The sequence below is a fragment of the Xiphias gladius genome, chromosome 4 (genome assembly GCF_016859285.1).
Source record: "Xiphias gladius isolate SHS-SW01 ecotype Sanya breed wild chromosome 4, ASM1685928v1, whole genome shotgun sequence".
In the NCBI taxonomy this organism is placed as follows: Eukaryota; Metazoa; Chordata; class Actinopteri; order Istiophoriformes; family Xiphiidae; genus Xiphias; species Xiphias gladius.
This window is the reverse complement of record NC_053403.1, coordinates 5322020-5341115: the sequence shown is the minus strand read 5'-3', so window position 1 is coordinate 5341115 and position 19096 is coordinate 5322020. Positions and strand designations below refer to the sequence as shown.

Here is a 19096-nt window from a genome sequence, read left to right as displayed (position 1 = left end):
TTACTTATACTTCCTCCACCTGTCTGCCTGACTTTATCCCCCACACCCCACCCCCACACACACTGTTTCTCATCTCCTCACTCAGCATTGTTTAAAATCTAACTTAATCTATCTCGCTGTCATCTTTGTCCTCTTGTTTTTTCTTCCCCTCCTTCTCCCTCCAGGTTCCCTCCATTACTCGGTCTGTGGGCTGTGACAGGATCTTGGCTCTACGCCAGCAGACTCAGTTCCTCTGGGACGCTTACTTTTCTTCTGTGGCCAAAATAGTCTTAACTACTCTGGAGGTAAGCCTGCAAATAAATGGTCTTAATGGGATTTTTTAATTTAGTTTTGTCAGGAGAGCTTCATTTAATCAACAAAACTGCTGTGTCTTGTTCTACACTTTTCAATGGCAGTGCATCGGCTACAAAAGCTAAACTTTTAAAGGAAACCTTAGTCCAGTTGTCAGTTGTATATTTTTTTTAACCTTTTGGAGCTGTGTGTGCCTTGTCTTGTCCCAGAAACAAGCTCCGATCAAAGAGTCCTCTGACATTATCCACAGAGTATAGGTCCAAACTATACCCCCAAGTAATTGGGGGTCATTTGTCATGCTCAAGGGCACCTCAAAAGTAGTCTCTGATGAAGTGTGTTCTCAGATCAATATTGCTTTTTGTTGCATTTTTACGAAACCACCTCTCAGACACCGTCAATTAAAACTGCCAGTCAGCATATAAATTACAGTCATCTCAAATACGGCTTCACAAGACATTACATCAGCCCTAGAACAGTCAGATCTGAGGTTGCTGTGAGTGATTAGTGCCAGCATTAGATGTTTGACTTTTTTAATAGAACAGGGTTATGTTTTATTAGATCTACTTTTCCTTAAATCTTCATACACACGCCACAAAAAAACAAAGGAAAAGAAAAAACAGTAACAACTTCATCTGTAAATAGTGATGGTTAAAGCAGCGTGATTGATAATTTGGGGGGGAGTGGAGAAAGCTGTCGACAGATTACTGACATATTATCACCTTAAAACTATGAAATAGCAAACATGTTTGCAAGAAGTGTGTTGGAGCCGATATGATTCATTTGATTCTGGGTGAGGATATTTGGGCATTTTTACTCCAGGACAGTAGGGCGCAACAACCTGACTAAGGTGGTAGCCCTCACTACAGCGTAATGTAATGCACCTTCGCACTTGGTTGGTTTGGTTTAATGGTTTTTATAATAGTGAACACGACTGCAAGATAACAATAATCCTCAAAATGAAAGCCTGTACTTTAGACATCTTTTCTGCCTCAAGACCACTGCAACCTAAAACTCCTGGAGTGCTTTTGCCAATTTGGCACTACAGAGTTGCTTATATACACATCCAGCAGACACAGAGCAACATTTACAATTGTCCCGAGTCCCAAAGTCACTCCCCTTTTACCTCTGTTTGGGTCTCCACTAACTGCCACCAGCTGCTAAATGATTGCTATGGTCACTAGCTAGACCCTAACATTGGTTGCCTCCCTGATGGTGCTGGGCAGGTAACGCACATTTAGTTTATGAAGAGCTTTTTTATCTGAAAACATCTGCCTGCTCCATCTGCAAACAAGGTTTGGTGAGAGCAGTAACACTGAACCAAAAACAGTAAAGTGGCAGGAAGTAAAACCAAAACAATGAGCTGAAAGATGCTAAAATACTCTGTAGAGCTAAGAGTGTGGTGAAATTTAAACTATTCAGTTTTGTTTACTGCTTAATGTTAAAAGAACATACGAATGGTAAAAAGATATTGCAAATTGAGACTTAGAACGCGTAGTCTTTTTGGATAAACATCCAAACTTTGACAAAGAAACGTAAGATTGATTTTAATATTGGCAGACTGGAAACATGCATTTTGATTCGTGAAATCTAAACACAGTGTGAGCATGAGAAGCGGTGTGAATTGCCAAGTGCGAAGGAGGTCCGTGTTGTCTGGCAGCCTTCAGGAGAGGCTGCAGTGTGTGTGGGTACGTGTGTGTGTGGGTGTATATGCCTGCTCTCAAGACTAGGAAGCTACAGGTCGGCTCATTAAATGACCCCACTAGCTCAAGAGAAGGAGATGAACTCGTCTCATTAGCTTATAAGAGCCTCTCATCCTATCGTCCGCTGTTGTTAGTCCGCTTCCTCAAAGCCTCGATTCAGTCCTCAGGGACAATTTGCTTTCAGTAGCATCTCTGAGTACAGGCACAGATAATAATCCTCTTTATCACCCTCATCAGCAGCAGCATCGTCGTCGTCGTCGTCACCAAAACATCACTGCGATCACCACGATCTTTCTCACAGCACGCGCAATTGTTTGCAAGCACCAGCTCTACCTCAGACACTGAAATCATCGTCGGCACCACTTTCTGCCATCATCACTATCATCATCTTCACCACTTCCTTTAAGGCCTGTTTATATGGGACTAGAAATAGGTTATGAAATAATTACTAAGGTGGGACATCAGTTGTGTTGTGTTTTGTCCCGAGCTTAATGGATGAATTCACACAGACATGAGTGTGAATTTCTTTTCCTAATGCCAAATTGGTAAATGCCGCAAGATTAAAGTTGCAGTCCACAATTTTTTTCAACAAATAAATTTGAGGTATATTGCCATACAGTACATATTTTGAAGAGTTTTATTTACGGATGGAAAGTTGCTTATTTATTCTTATTTATTTCTCCTCTTAATGTTGTGCTTTTTACAAAGATTACTAATGGGAACAAACCTTAAACAAAATGAGAACACATTAATACATTTAGATGTAGTTGTTATCTATTATTAATAATAGATAATAAAATAACTCCAACCCTTGTGATTGTAAAGTTTTGGGGATAATACACTTTTATTAACGTTTGAAGCACGCATTGTGCCACTAAGAGGTCTGTTTTGAACTCAGAGCCATCAACGGAGCGCATAGCTTTAATGATATGAAGACGGTCTATGTAAGGTTTGCTGAACGGCAGCCGCTCTGGACTAAAATTACGGGTAAATGCTAAAATATAATGTAAATCATTAAGTCAACAAACTGGCTCAGTAATGTCAAATACGCCACAATATCTGTGTCAAGTTTGCTACCATTTGCTAACATTAGCAACCGTATGCCACTGGTCATACCAGACCAAGTAACGCTGTAGCAGCAAAACCCCCCAGAGTGTATTAGGCTGAGCAATGGTGCTTTTCACCGAGTTCATTCTTTTCATTCATTCATTCTCAGCCATTTCTGCTTTCAAAATTGAAGTACCCTCTCTTTAAACGTATAAAAATGAGGTTTGATTGAAGCTATGACATATGAAATTAAGTTGCGCTTGCCTGAAGGTGTCATATATTTAAATTAAAGCACCGTATGCCAACGTGTTTGCCTAAAGCCTACTATGTTCCAAGGAGGATAGATTGTAGAGAATAGGGAGCCAGCCCTTAACAGAGGTTATTAACAGACTAATCTGCAAAATCTTGATATTATAATTTATGTTCACTTTCATGTTCAGGTTAATAATATGAGCCTTTATGAAACTGCAGCATTTTTTTCCCCCTAAAATCACATCACAAACAAGACCTCAATGACTCCACCGAATGCCCAGCGCTAGCAGGGTATGAAATTAGACAGAAGCCCCCTGACAGCCATAGACTGCTGGCCAGATGTGCTAAAAACTCAGAGCCAGCACGCCACCAGGCTAAACGGGTGAAATGAGGCATTGTTGATAACTGCAGTGTCCCACATACTGCGAGCCTGACAGTTGGCGTCACGAGGTGTGCTCGTGTGTGTGTGTGTGTGTGTGTGTGTGTGTGTGTGTGTGTGTGTGTGCGTGTGCGCACATGCACGTATGTGTGTTAGCCGGCTGTAAGTGCCAATCCAATTCTCCACAGATCAGTAGACAGTTCTGGACTCAGAGAGAAAAAGGCAAATACAAAATACCATAATTTGTTTTCAGTATCCCTGTTTATTTAAACACAAGTAAGTGTTGATATTTCATTTAAGTTAAAATACTCTTGTTTTTAAAACTATTGCTTCTGGTGGTGGATATCATTTATTTATCAAAAATCATTGAAATCAAAAGATAGTCAGACATTTTCTTGCTTTTAAACGCTTAACACCTTCACAATACATCCCCCTAGTTTGTGTTCACCTCAGGAAATCAATAAATTAAAAATACATGAATAAATTTTGAATTAAGATTGAAAATACAAATTACTTTTCTCTGTCAATTATGTTCTTCTTGTAGTGTATTTCACCATTTTTCAATGTATGACTATTACAAAATTATGTATCAAAATTATATCAGAGAGGTTTCTTTAGTTCTTTTTTTTGTGTGCATAAAACCAAAAGGGCAGTGACGAGCCGTGAAAATCTTCTATACTCTGGGTAACACTAGTATTCACACACTCGAGCATATGCTTGTCGTACGCTGACTCGAGAAACCATGCTTTTCATAAAAGCACCTCTTTAGCACCGAGTAAATATAGCCACGGCACCTTTCAAAAGTCTGCTGGGGTTAGTCAGACGGGGACCTGAAATCATTGCTTGAATTGGTCACAAGTGGACAGGAAAAGGAAAAAAGAAGAGAAGAAGAAAAGAAAATATCAAAAGTAGTGGTTGTGAGCTCTCCTCATCTGAAAGACATTATTTGCTTAGTCCCACAAAAGCTTGCTTACATTCAGCATCCGGTGAGCCGGGAACCTACATGTTCATCCCCGTGCCACAGACGGTGTCAGTCGCCACCTCCCATCCCTTAAAAATGCTAATGTTCCCGTGTTTGTGTCACTCTAAAGTTCCACTTGTATCACTGTAAGTCTTCGTTCCTACCATGACATAGGGAGTCTATGTACAAATCCAAATTTTTAGGTACTTGGACTTTAGTTGGGTATTGTATGTTTAACGTTGTACTTTTTACTCAACTACACTTATTTGCAACTATTACTTTACTTTACAGATTAAGAACATACAGGAAATACAATGAGTTTATAAAGTGTGATGCATTCCTATAAATTAAACTATTAAACATCAAAACCAGTTACAGGTATTTGGACAGTGACACAATTTTATCTATTTATATCTATATAGACATACACACATATACATATATATATATCTATACACACACACACACACACACACACACACACACACACACACACATACATATATACATAATATTATGGCAAAAAGAAATGATGTCCTTGTGGCTGAGCTCTAGACATTTGTGCATTCATTCTCCCAGGAGCAGGGTGAGGTTTGAAGGCCCCTAGAAGAAACAGCTTGTGCTCGCAATCAAACAACTAACCTGACCTTTTGTTACAAGCCAGATGGATCATATTAGCTAAATAACTAATGGACTGCTCATGTTGGGAGCATGTTACTGCAGCAAGTGCCCCAGGTCTGCTCTGGCCTCTCCTAGAGAGTTCCTCGAGCACCAGCTGTCAGATGAATAGCTGCCTATTTTTTACTTGCAAGTATCAGTACATGTCTGGAGTAATGTGGTAAAGAGTAAAGATGCCATTGTGAGGAAGGTGGTGTTAGCTTTTACAAGCCATAAAATGCGTCCTTGTGCTTACAAGGTCAATCTATCGTTTCTGAGTCGGATATAATAATGGAAAATATAATATAGTAGTGATAGAAATCAATTGTCCAGCTTTGTTATTCTTGACTTTGTTTGAAATCCGATCTGAAATAGTATTTTATGTATCTATGTGTATTGTCATCACTGTCCTGTGAAAGTCGTGTATCACCAACAAATCATGTTTTCATGAGCTGAGGAAGAACAGCCTTGTTTTCAGCCTTGTTACGGGGCAATTTTCAGCTTTCAAATGGTTTATTTAATCTCAAAAGTAGGAACATTTTTCTTAAACCATAAAGCAAAACTTAATCCTTCAGTTTAAAAAACTCAGAATGTCCTTATTTTGGAGATAAATGTTTTTTTTTAGACATGATATTATGTGTGTATCTATGGATACTGTGTGACTGATAGTGTCCACTTAGTTACATCTGGAAAGGTGTGTGCATGAAACAAAGAGACAAATAAGACAAGGAATTACTGAACTAATCACATCCTCTTTCTTTCCCTCTTGTCAAACCTCCTTTTCTCCAATCCTCTCTTCTTATTGTCTCTATGTTCTCTAATCTAATCTTTTCTTTCTTACTTGCACCTCATTCTGTTTTCTCCCCTTGTGTCTCCTCTCTGTTCTCTGTTGTCTTTGTGTTTTCTCGCATTTCTCATTTGGCACATGTCCTGTACCGCCTCAAATCTTTCATGTGTTCCTTGTCTTTCCCCCATACGCTTTTTTTTTTTTTTTTTTTGCTGTACTTCCTCTCTCCCTTTCGTCCAGATCATCCAGGACCGCGTGGACTCCCATGTGTCCAGGAACCGGTTGTTGTGGAATTCCCTTCCTGGTGGTCTCTATGCACTCCCCCAGTACTCAACTGACCCGGCCCAGTTCCCGTTTTACTATGCCATACTGGGTGAGTTCTGATCTCATCAAATGTAGAGTGTGACCAGACGTGGCTTTAGATTAGAGTTGTTTCAAGTTTTTGTTGTAGTTTTGTTTCTTTAGTCCAAAAATGTCCTATTCAAAAGTCTTGAGGAAACATTTATAAAAGAAAATATATGTGAGAACTAGACAAAGATTTTATTTTATTAATAAATTCAACTATACATTTTTGGTTAGTTGCTCCCAAAAGGAATTTCATTTTCAGTGGACGGCTCCAGCTTTGACGGTAATGTAGTTAGAGGCTCTAGCCCAGAGTTTTTCTAACCTCCTTAATGTAGTTTTGCCTGCTGATTTGGCCCACTTATCAACACGGTCAGCAGCTGGAGCTGCACCAGTGGCTGTGACACACAGCTCATGGAGGCAATTAAGGTACTTTAACCCTCGGCATCGGATTTCCACTGTTCGTACTCACTCCCTGAGTCATAACTCCGTGGAATTTGAATACAATGGGATAATACACATATTTTTAGATTCAGCGTGACTTATATTTCCCGAGGATATAATTATCTCCGATGTCCATGGTGAATAAACGTCCATAAATCCACTTAGCAGTCACAGAGAAAAGACGCTCTGATAACTCCAGAATTTGCTTGGGAATGATCACATTTTAAATTTTCCCTCGTTATCAAATGTAAACCAGTGATGGTTGTCTGTGGGTGCACTTCAAACGGGAACTGCTGATAGCTAAAATTAATGGTGAAAATATACAAAAATGTAAACACGTATAGGCTTAATAAATGAGTTTCAAGCCGTAGCCCACAGCTAATTAACTGAGTCCATGGCTACATTACCCACCAAAGCCCACAACTTACGAGAACTATACTTCCTAAACTTCGAGCGTCACAGATAGCGATAGACAGCGGTTGTTGGCTGCTCAGTGTCAGACTGTTGTTCATGGTGGTGACACTTTATTTTATTCATTTTTGTGTATTTATTTTTTGTCAGTTTAACTGCGCAAGTTTTCAGGTTTTTTCTTCAATTTATTCAAATTGAAGCTCGCCCGGAAGCTGTCGCTGGATGTTAGTCCGGCCAAATCTTGCATACAACAGGATTTTTTTCCTCAGGACATGAAACACATATTAGAGACCAAAGATTGCTTCAAGTTGTTTAGAGCGGCGAACGTAAAAGCGGCAGATGTACAAACTCACCTCATGATATAGATGGCATCGCTGGATATCAACAGGACTGCATTGAAACTAGCTAAATGTACAATAACATACATGTGGTATGAGACTGCTGTTGGAGCAAACTGAAACCTGCAGGCAGACGGTGAAGAGAAAGTGGCCCGATGTGTGTATATGTATACGTGGGTGTGTGTGTAGGCATGCATACAGACCAGAGTGATGCTCAATAGGTGGAGGCTGTAACTCAGATCAATGTTTGTCCTTCTCCGAGGGATTGTCGACACAAGGGTGAGAAGGAAGAAAGAAGGAAGTGACTGAGGACTAGAAGGAAAAATTGAGCAGTTTGGTTTATGCCACTGCCGTAAATCACGATCTTAGCTGCTGCCTCCCCCAATGCTGCAGTCGGGGGAATAACTTTTCGTCGATGCTGTGTGTACTACGGTCTCACTCTGCTGCCTTCCCATAACTTTTGATGGCAAAGCATTTGCAACTTCTTCCGGGTAGTTTGAAAAAGTTTGACTTATTGCTCAGACGCAGTGGCCTCAGGAGCTGCAAGAATGTCCTGATTTGATGGCTCAAGTTACAACTTTTGCTGTAGTTTGTGAAAAGTTGGACAGCTGTGTGCACTGTGGAGCTACTTTGAGTGTTAAAAACAAAAACAAACAGACAGTAGACAGAATGCTGTATAGGCATGTTTTCAGCCAAGAGCCACTGAAAAAGATTTTAAAAACCAAAAATGAGATTTAAACAAATGCGGACACTTTCTGACGAAGTAGCGGATCAGCCAGGCTGTGTGATCACTTTCCAGTGTATTAATTGTTGAGCTTCTAGCTGGTTTGGCATACGCGCCCACCCACAGACACGAAACTTACCTGAGTTTACCGTTGCTGTTTGTCCCTTTAATTCTTGGTGATAAACTGGGAATTGATTTCTTTCAGTTTAAAATATTCTAAGAGGACCAGATATCTGCACCATTAAGACCAGGACTCTGTGAGGCGGGAGCATCTCGTTTGGCGAGCAGGTGCTCTCTGTCTCTGTCCACGGTGCTGAGACAGTTCAGCTTGTTTATCTCTTTCTACATCTGTGGTGCTGAGGCGCTCCAAGCTATTGTCTCTCTCCATGGTGCTGAAGCATATGAAGCACTCTAACTCACTCTCTTGCTTTTTCTCCCTCCTCCTCCTTTAATATCAGTTGAACTAAACACACACAATACAGTGCATTTCGACTGCGTACCGATAATTTTATGTCCGCTGCAGCACTTTTAAAATCTTCACCGGTAAGAATATGACATAGCCATGACCGAACCTGAGTACTCTGAACATTCTTGTGCTTGTTGAGCATGGAAACTACTGCATGACCTCCTGTTACAAGCCACAGGCACACTATTGATATCTTTCATAGCTGTTATTACATTGTCAATCAAGGGGCTGTAGTGTTGGAGGTTTGGTCCCCAGCTCTCCTAACCTCTCGTGGAAGTGTCCCGTAGCAAGACACTGACCTGCGATTTGCTCCCGATGGGGTGTATGTGCGCAGGGAAAATATAAGCATCTGCTTAAATGTAAGCTCTTTTTAAATTAGTCATTTGCAAACTTTTTCACCGACCTGTCTCTAACAGTGTTGGTGCCACATACATACAGTGCTATGCTGATTTCATGCATAGCTTTTATGAAATTCTCCACACAACAAAAAAATCCTTTTCCCAAATAGCATAGTATTAAAGGATTGGGAGGAATGATTCACGTTTCATTCATTTTCACTGATTTGCTTTGAAACAGTAGATCCTTTGCTCTTGTTCTGACAGAGTAATTTCTCTTCTTTACTGAACCGCTGTGTGTCTGCCGCTTGTTTCAAGAGTCAGCAGGGCAGTGTCCAGTACAACACCACTTTAATGACAGTAACAGCTGCAATGGGTAGTAAAGGGTAATAAGATACTGACACTTGTCTGCAGACAGTCACAGAAAATACAGGGAGCTATCCACTCACCACGCGGAAGCTTTTACTGAAAAAAACTAAAAAAAAAAAAAAAAGAAACGGCAGCACTTATCAACCGCTTACAGTGCGATTCCATCATGATAGGCCCCTCTCAGGCAGTTTAAAACCCATTCGCACCTTGATTCATGTGACTTTAACAGCTCTCGCATGACAGCCAGGTGGACTAATGATCCGCATGTGAGAAAGAAAAGCCCAGAAGCAAAATGTCTTTAGGAATCTATAGCAGGTCCAGTTGCCTTTGACTTGGCACCTTTAGATATACGGTTTTGGGACTTAGGTAAGGCAGATTTAAAAAAAGAGAGGTCAAAATCAATGCAGCAGAGGCCACTGTTTACAAACTACTACTTCTTAATATGGATCCATCTTGACAATTTCATTGTGGGACGTGTAGGACCCTGTTAGATCCTCACTAAAGAGTAAAGCGCTAGCACCATCAGTACCTCGTTATAATTGGCACAGCAATGCCTGCAAGCAGCCCAGTAATAAAAGAAGCATGTGTCATTTGATAAAAATTAATGTGGCACAGCTGTTTCCAAGACAGTGCGGTGGAAACAGAAGGACTGAAGCCTACCCCCCGCGACCCCGGCAAGGGCAGACCTCGTGCCTCCATAAATGCGCTGAGGCCACCTGAGATGGCTGGTCAGGGGGCCCAGTGTCAGAGAGATGGATAGAGCGACACTAAAGAGCACTCTGGCTCCACTTATCCATGAGGATGGTTATTCCCCTGCTCCCATACCCAGCCGACACCTGGCGTGCCATTTGCCCACAGTCCTGGCCTTCTCCGGCTGATCTGAATATTACGTGTCTCTGTGTCTGTGTGTGTGTGTGTGTGTGTGTTCTCGTATCTGCCCCCGCTTTACCTATTCTATATTTCTGAAGTCCTCATATTTTGCTGCTCACATGGGGCATTTAACTTTTTAATCATTCGTTTTTCAACTCAGTTACAACGCGTGAAAGAGCTTCACATGTACAGACAATATAGAATAAATACTGGGACGTCCTCGTTGAACAGTAGGATCTCAAGTATATGATGTTGAAAGCACAGACTGTTTATTAGCTTTTGTTTTCTGACATCTCTACCTGCCACTGAACTCGACTCAGTGGACCTCCTGGTTTTTAGAGATGCTACACGTAGCATTTCTAAACATTAACATGTAGTCACTTTAAATTTATTTCAGAGAGCGTGAAATAATCACAAAAGGTCGGCTGACTAAGAGCCTCCGCCTCCCCCGGGTGTATACAGTGGTGGGTACTACAGTAGTTTTCAAGCTGACTTTCGGTCCCGCTGCTCACTGTTCGAGAGGAGAAGTTGGTTCTTCTTCGCCCTCCCTCTGTGACGGAGCCTTTAGGCTCATTTTGTGTTCATACAGTAATCTCGACATTAACATGCACGCGGCAACCTGATTATTGTGAGAAAAAAAAGATCAATAGTCTAATTAAAGTGTTTGCGCGGTTCACAGATACAAGATATACCCCAGTATCCTTAGTTTACATGATTTGTTTGATAATCAGATTAATAATCGTAAGGAAATCACCATCACCACTCCCTCGCTTCCTTTTGTCGGATCTTTTCGATCTGTTCTTTCATCTAAATGCAATGATTGTGTGCTAATCACATTATTCTTATACTGATCATGAACAAAATGATATTTACAGTATCAAAACAAGGCATTTATGTTATGTTTTCCACAGTCAGAGCATCGGCTTAATCAGATTATAATCAAACTATTAGTGTGGCTGTGAACACACTGAATGGTGTTGAATGTGTCACGTAACATTTGCATTGTATGCTCTTTATACCGGCTCTTTACATCCAAAGTGACAACGTAAATAGATTTATTTATAATGGAATAGAAAATGGATTTACAAAATCCAGTAGTAGAAGCCAATGCTCCATAATATTGATACATTTCTTTGGCATAGGCTGCCTCAGGGGGAATCACTTCCTCAGCTCCATTTACCCATTGTACTGTGTGCTGGGGCTAATTTATTGAAGGAAGTAATTTAAAGTTTGGTTCTGCTTCTTGAACTCTCAAATTGTCCTGTGTGGTTCATTTGTTTTTCTCAGTAAAAATGCAAAAAAAAAGAAAAAAAGTAACTAAAAAGGGCTGGTTTATTTGTGATTTCGTAGAAATTAGAAATACTCATTACAGGAATAAATCAGCACCACTCACCATTCACTAAAAGAGACACTCAAAGGAAACTGGTCACTCTTGGATTAGACATGTTTACTCATGTTCAGTCATGTGAACCGGGGGTATATGTGCTGTCAGAAAGATGGACGACGGGCGCTGCGCAGAGCACTCTGTGTCCAGTTAACCGTGATGGAGCTTTATGGAGAGCTGCATCTGCACAAATCCGCGTTTTGAAAAAAGCTAAATACAGTTTACCCATGACCACTGTTTCTTGTGTGTGTGTGTGTGTGTGTGTGTGTGTGTGTGTGTGTGTGTGCGTGTGTGTGTGTGTGTGCGTGCATGTGCGTGTGTGTTTTCAGGTAAGAGTCCATCGCAGCAGTTCACAGCTGTGATCCATACGGTAACTCCTCTGCAGTCCCAGATCTCCCCTGTGGTGAAGCTTATCATCGCGGTAGCCAAGTCCAAGTTCTGTGCACAGGTGGGAAGTGAGTCCATACTTTAGTGGGATTTGGCGCTTGTGCAACAAAGGAAAATCATGGAAAATGGTCTTAAGTAGTACCGATTAAACACAAAGCAAAGTCTAAACGACATCAAGAGGTGTCAGTATTTCATGAGAGAAACTGTTATTAAGTTATTATCATGTTTTTTGTCCTGCTTCTGCTTCTTCTCCTTCTCCCATTCATCCTCCCTTCCTCCTTTTTCCTTCCCCCTCTGTCTTTTTCTTTTCTTTTTTCTTCATTATTGTGAAAAACTGCGTACCTCCAGGTAAAGAAATTTGAGGAGGGGGTACAGCCATTCTTCTGATACAACAGGGTGCCTCTGTTAGTAAAAAAAGGGATGTGTTCTTCAGATGAAGAACAAATCCTGTGATGGAGTCAACAGGATGTTTATACTCTACTTTGCGCTGATACTTCTGTAATATTTCCCGACTTCCTGTGCTTTTCTCATACAGCTTGTGGTTTTGTGGAACTGCGACAAGCCTTTACCTCCTAGGAACAAGTGGCCCTCCACCAGCGTGCCTCTCACTGTCATTGAAGGACAGAGCAAGGTAATAAAGCAGCTTCTGGCCTTTTGCATCTGTTATTAGAATTAAAAAATGCTTAATTGGATTAGCAATGAAGACTTAGATTTCAGAATGCCTGTAAACTGATGATACTGCAGTGAACCGGATGAACTATTATTGGCGCATTAGCGCCAATTCTAGTGTCGCATTCAATTGGGAGAGCATGGAATATTCCTCAAACCACCGAAACAACATGCTCAAATGGCTGTATGCAGTGGATTTTCCTTTCCATGCCACTCCAGCAAAAATAACATCAGATTAGCTCTAGGATGATGGTTTTATTTCTGAGTCTTTATATCATTATGACTTATATAACCACTCACACATAATACCGCTAAGAGGATATGTTGAAAAGGATAGTGTGATTGTGTGGGGTTGGCAATTTGTTTTTTCTCCGCCTCAGAGATAGTGAACGTCCAAACAATATACATAATCATAATCTTAAAATGTGAAAGAATACTATCAGAAAATTACGAGAAACACAATATGATGATTAATTATCCACAGTTCTGTTTTTAAAATCAAACTTCTTTTATGGCAAGAAATCCCAGGAACACTTGGAAAAGAGTGGTACAGCCCAGGGAAGTATTCATTTTAAAATAAAGTGATAACCTTCAACTCTTTAATGAAAAACAAGGAAAAGATTGTTCTCCAGTAGGGTTCACAATCACACCTGGAACAAAATGTATGTAGATTGTGTGTCTTGTTGGTTATGTATTAGCTTCTTATGCCTGATGATAAATCTACCAAACAACAAAAGAACTACCGAAAGACAATTCTCCGATACAGATACACTGCACATGGCAATAAGATGTAGCCGCACTGAAGTATTGAATATGAATACACCCAGGCTCATGAAGGGGGTGTTACAGTACCTGTAGTCAAGAGTCAAATTTAAGAGAAATCACGATATCTTAAATGATAAAACCCCAACATCCCCAGAGTGACAAGCTCATATCAGGTGAAAATGATCCTGTGATGTGCATTTAGAGTTTTGCAGCAGCCTCAGGGAGGAACTCTGCACTGTTTAAAGCCTTACTTCCTGATAAACGATTCCAGAGAAAGCCAATACCGTTGGGAATGCCAGATGTTCTGAACCTTGTAAAGTGTTATTATATCACAACCCATAGAAAAACGAGCAGACCCTGATTAAGGGTCATCAGGCCTGAAATGCATCAGTTAGTTCTAACTTTTCAAACTGTCAGTGGAATTTTAAGGCTTTCGTTTACTTTGCATTCTTATAAGATCCCTGAGAATTCGAAGCAAGTGGCACTGTTGTCTGCTTACAAGTGTCCTGGTGCTGGTTTTTGGAAGCCTGTGAACACTGATGAAATCCCAATGCTGATGCTTTGCTGATGTAATGACAAACGGCCGTTTTGAACCAAGTATCCTCCCAAGATGTTCGCTAACATGCACCATGACCCAGGATATTATTAATATTATCTAATTCTAGAGGCCTCCTCAAAACATTTTGGGATTCAAACAATTTTGAGGTCCTGTTAAAGTTTAAAAACTCTCACTCATGCTACGTATTTCAGAATCAGTATTATCTACTGCATACTGTACAGAAAATACAAAGCTTTTTGAAAGGTATAGTGGATGGATTTTAAAGGCCCTGAATACCCTCACAGGTGATTTCAGTTATTTGGGCGGATTCAACCCGTCCACTGGACTGTGTGGGTGTGTGTTGGACTGACATCTCCCTGACTCTCTTCTGTCAGTTTTGTCGCGGATGTTTGGGTGGAAGAAAATGACACCTTCTCTCTTTTTTTCCCTCCAAATCATTCAGAGCAGAGGTTAAATCATTTAAAATGAGTGAAAACACCTTTGTGGGAGCCCAGAGCTTCTGACACATTTATCATATACCCTGTATTTAATTTTCGAGTCAGAATATCCGCAGTTAGACAGATCTTCGCTGTTTGATTAAAAAAAAAAAGGTGATTTCCTTTCAAGCACAAGCAATAGGGCAAATCTGTTAATTAGTACAGATCACCCCAGTACCGTATGTGACAGTGTTAGCAAACCAGCCGCTCCCAGTCGAAACAATAGTGAATTCTCTCATCTGTGAAATAACGGATCATTTTACCTCTTTGGGCCTCAACCAGTTTATGTGAGTTTCTTTTATTGTTTTTGGACAGTTCACGTTTAAATCAAACTGTGGGAGAAGTTTAGAAGAGAAATGTGTCTTTTGTGGAACAGCTGAAAAGTGCCAAGGAGCCAAAACCACACAGCTTCTTTGAAAAGGACAGAAGCCAAAACGGCCCGAAACCACCTTTATTTGTCTTTTTTTTCGAATCTTACTCTGAAAAGTAACTAAAGCTGTTACGTCAAATGAATATAGTGGAGTAAAAGGTACAATATTTCCCTCTGCAATGTAGTGAGAAAAGTCGAAAAGTATAAAGTAACGTAGATTTGAAATACTCAAGTACAAGTAGCTCAATAATGAACAGTACTTGAATAAAATAGTGCTGGCCCAAAATGAAGGAAACGAATCATTTTTACTGATCCATTTGCAAGTTTGATACATATCGAGTTTTTATTCTGGTACATACTGCTTCCAGGAAATAATAGCATGGCTGCACTTCAAAGTTGGACACAGGCAAAAGCTTCCACCTTCTCTCACCTCCCTTTTACAAATCCGTACACTCAACTCAGCTGCTGCTGATTCCGCCTCTCGTACGAACCCGCTGCCCTCAGAACTTCCTGTACATGCCGACCCTCAGCCCGCACACCGAAGACTGACCAAGAGACCGCTTCGGGCTCGCCAGTCTCATTACTGCACCGGAGTCAGACAGCAGAGTCGGTGCTTGATTCCTGCTGCCTGTGGACTGAAGCTATTACACAACATTTAGTGTCTGTTAGTGTTAATGATAGTTTTGCATTTTGATTTAAATACCGTTTGTTTTTAATTGATTTGTATTGTGACTGTTTTTATTTCTACTACTATGATACAACATGCGAGTCGGCAGATTTGTGTTTATCAACTATGAAAGCACGCACGTCGCACCAACGCAGTTATCACAATAGGTCTAAGTAAAACTCGATACATTTAGAGGTCCCCACCTGGCGTGTACCGACAAAAAAAATACCAGAGTGATTGCACTTGGTTACATTCCACTACTCAGTGAAAAAAAAAAAAAGCTATATACTGAGTCCTTGAATGGAAGCAATGCAAACCAGCCTCCTTGCTATGGAGAGACAAGTCTGCTGGATCAGGGGAGGAAGAGAATGATGTAGAAGCATTGTACAGTGTATTATATAATGATCTTTCCTGTGTTAATTTATTTCTAATGCAGTGCTGTTTTCGGTTTAGATAGGCTCTTGAAGGTGGGATTGAAGCCAAGTGCGTTTTGATTGTCCCTTATCAGAGTCAAGCCGAGCCTGTGACTTTGTTGAGATTGTTCTGATTTGTAGAAATAAAGGGTAATATTCTGTCTTCGCAGACACCGATCGGCCACATCATTAAAACCAGTTACCGGTTTTAATGTTGTGGCTGCTTGGTGTATGTGAGCTCGTAACTGTTGATGTTGTGATATTTCAAAAAGGGGGGGGAAATTTTCTCTCATTTTCCTCATTTTCACATCAGTTTAAACAATCGCCCTTCATGCTAAAAATACACTTGATCACATACTCCTCTCTCTCTCTCTCTCTCTCTCATCTTGATCTTTTGTCATCTAATAGCTTCTGTTTGTTTTCATGTGAATTTTTTTACCCGTAAAATACAAGAACTGCAGTAAACCGCATCTCGGAGGCAATATGTATGTGTGTCTGGTGTGTGTCGGTACCCAGCAGCGTCTACGGTCGTATAATTAGTCATGTGGTATATTGTCGTGCAGCCCAGACAGATGTTCTTCTTTGTATTTCTTTCCAAGCTGCTCGCTGTGTTTGTAGCCGCTATAATAACAACGCGCGCGCACAGAAACTTTGTCATTTGCCTCAGTGGAGCGGTAATTTGCTGGTTACGAGTGTATCTACTCTGTGATGCTGAGTGTATGCGTTCCGTCTGCGAGCTTTTGTCTCCTCTCTCTCCTGAACCTTTGTACTCTGTATCCACTGTTTTCTGTTTTTGTTGTTGTTGTCGTTTTTAGTTGCTTGTCCTTGCTTGTATTAAGAGAAAATAGGCTACTTGATTAAAGTTAGGAAAATGTTGTGGCGAGTGAAGAGAACTCAACGTTGGCTGTTGGTAAGAGGCCGTAAGGGAACCGCGGTCTCCAACGTCGATATCAGAACTGTGCTTTTGTGCTTCAATGGAGTGGGGACTCTTCTCTAGAGGAATGGTCAGCTGATCGCAGCATGTTATGACACAGGAGAGTCCCGGTTCAATTTTTTTATGCAGATCAAATCAATATTTTGAGATAATTAACCTCATAGTTCTCATTCATTAGTTTGTGAGAACTCAGGTTTAAAAGTTGGTATTTCCCAGCTGTTATTTTGGTGTTTCAGAACAATCAGTATCAATCAGAAATAAATATTTCACGTCTTCTGCTGCTCACCTCGTTTTCATTTTGGGGCTATAGGTTTTGAAAATTATTTAGGCTCTTAATTAACTTTATCTTGGAGTTGAAGTTATTTATAGGTTACTTGCAAACGATGAAATCTAAAGTTAGTGAGATTTGATAAGGGATTCGGAAGGGTTCAGATTAGTGAGTGGATTTTATACTGGATTCAGATTTGATAAAATGATACCGAACCACAACCCCAATCACTTGTCAGGAAAACTTGAACATATGTTGTTGTTCAAAGCATTTGAACAAATGACTGATGCGGTTGGTCTTCTGGTGAAATCAGTGTCAAAATATCTGCTTTTTTTCTTTCCCAGGCCTTATTAAAAATCTTAACCATCGTGAATTCATGAATCCGAAACGGCTTGGCTGGCTAATATGCTTAAGCATACAAGGAATCTGTCTCCAGTTTCCAGAGCAAAAACCATGATAAATCTACAAAAATCTTACAAATAGGATCTTGAGGAGTTTAAACTCTTAACAATTCAGAAAGAAACTAGAAAATATAACTGACTGGTTGATGAGATGAATCGGGTTCCTCATAGCTTGACCCTGCTATAACTAAGGGCCTGCTTGCTAAGCATTTACAACCCAAACATCAATATTATCAATAGAATGATCCATGGACTCCCCACTGATACGTCGACTAGATCTCACCTTCATCAATCACCTTTGAATATTCCCTGACTTGCCCCCACGCCCTGAATTTTACATTGATAAGTTAATCTTCAACATTGATCCCGACTCCTCAGCTATGCATTTAAATTATACCGAAGGAGCATAAAAGTGAGGAGTTTAAAGGTCACGTAGGACCTGATGTTGAAATCTGATTGAACACAAGGTGAGGGCAGCCGACTTACAGTAGAATTGTTTTTCTCAAAATATCTTTTAGTTTATTGTTTCATTTTTTAATAGAACGGAAAGGCTGTCTTTAGGCTTTATCCAGCACCAGCTAGTCTCTAACTTTCTCTGACTGCCAGGTAGCGTATGATTTTGCTGAAAAGATCTGGCTCCTCCTGCTGGAAATGGGGTTGGTGCGAGCAACATTGTTCTGTATATGAATCACGGTTTCCCAAGAGACGAGACAATATATTGAATTCATTTGAAAAGGCAACAGTGCTGATTCTGAGTTATTCCTACCAATACTGTCACACTTCTTAGATATAGCTGTGTCGGGAAGTATATGTAAGTCTTTATACTTATATACATCTAGGTAATTAAAGTATACGAATTTGAATGGCATTGCAGTGACAGATTATAAACCAGGCATTATTACCAAGATGACCTTTTTTAAATCAGACGCCAGAAAATTGGTCTGGAGGATGAAAACCTGCTCTGATATATAAAGACTGGAAAAGTAAAAAGCCTTTTTGAAGTGCCAGTATATCATTTCTCACACCCATAATGACAGGTGAAATATTCATCAAGAGAGAAAGTGGCTGCTCATAGTTTATGATGGTCCTGCAGAAAGCCACGTGAGCTTTGGCTCTTAAGTGTAATTTAGACACATCTGGGTATATCTGCAACTTAAAGACAAACCAGATATCTCCCCTTGACGTAGCAGGAGTCATAGCAAACATAAAGAAAGGAAATGGGTGGAGGGAGAGTGACAAAGATAAGCTTCAGACCATTGAACTGGCACTGATCTCAGTGGGAATCTAATCTCTGTCCAGAGGCAGAAAAGGCATTGAGACCAGCCGGAGGGAGGGGTTTGGGGGTGGGGGGCCACTCAGGCAGGTACAGGCAGACATACGGGTTCAGCCAAAATTAGGTTTGGAAGGCCAGTAGCAAAACTGACGTCTAC

At 40.5% G+C, this 19096-nt stretch overlaps 1 protein-coding gene across 2 annotated transcripts in view; it reads left to right on the top strand.

Moving 5' to 3' along the window:
- Positions 1–19096, top strand: part of LOC120788958 (exostosin-1) — a 225365-nt gene that overhangs the window by 190141 nt on the left and 16128 nt on the right. For both annotated transcript variants that reach the window (XM_040125286.1, XM_040125285.1), the window contains 4 exons: positions 165–284; positions 6315–6447; positions 12087–12205; positions 12680–12775. In XM_040125286.1, the coding sequence (XP_039981220.1) occupies positions 165–284; positions 6315–6447; positions 12087–12205; positions 12680–12775 (468 nt within the window). The remainder of the gene's footprint in view (positions 1–164; positions 285–6314; positions 6448–12086; positions 12206–12679; positions 12776–19096) is intronic.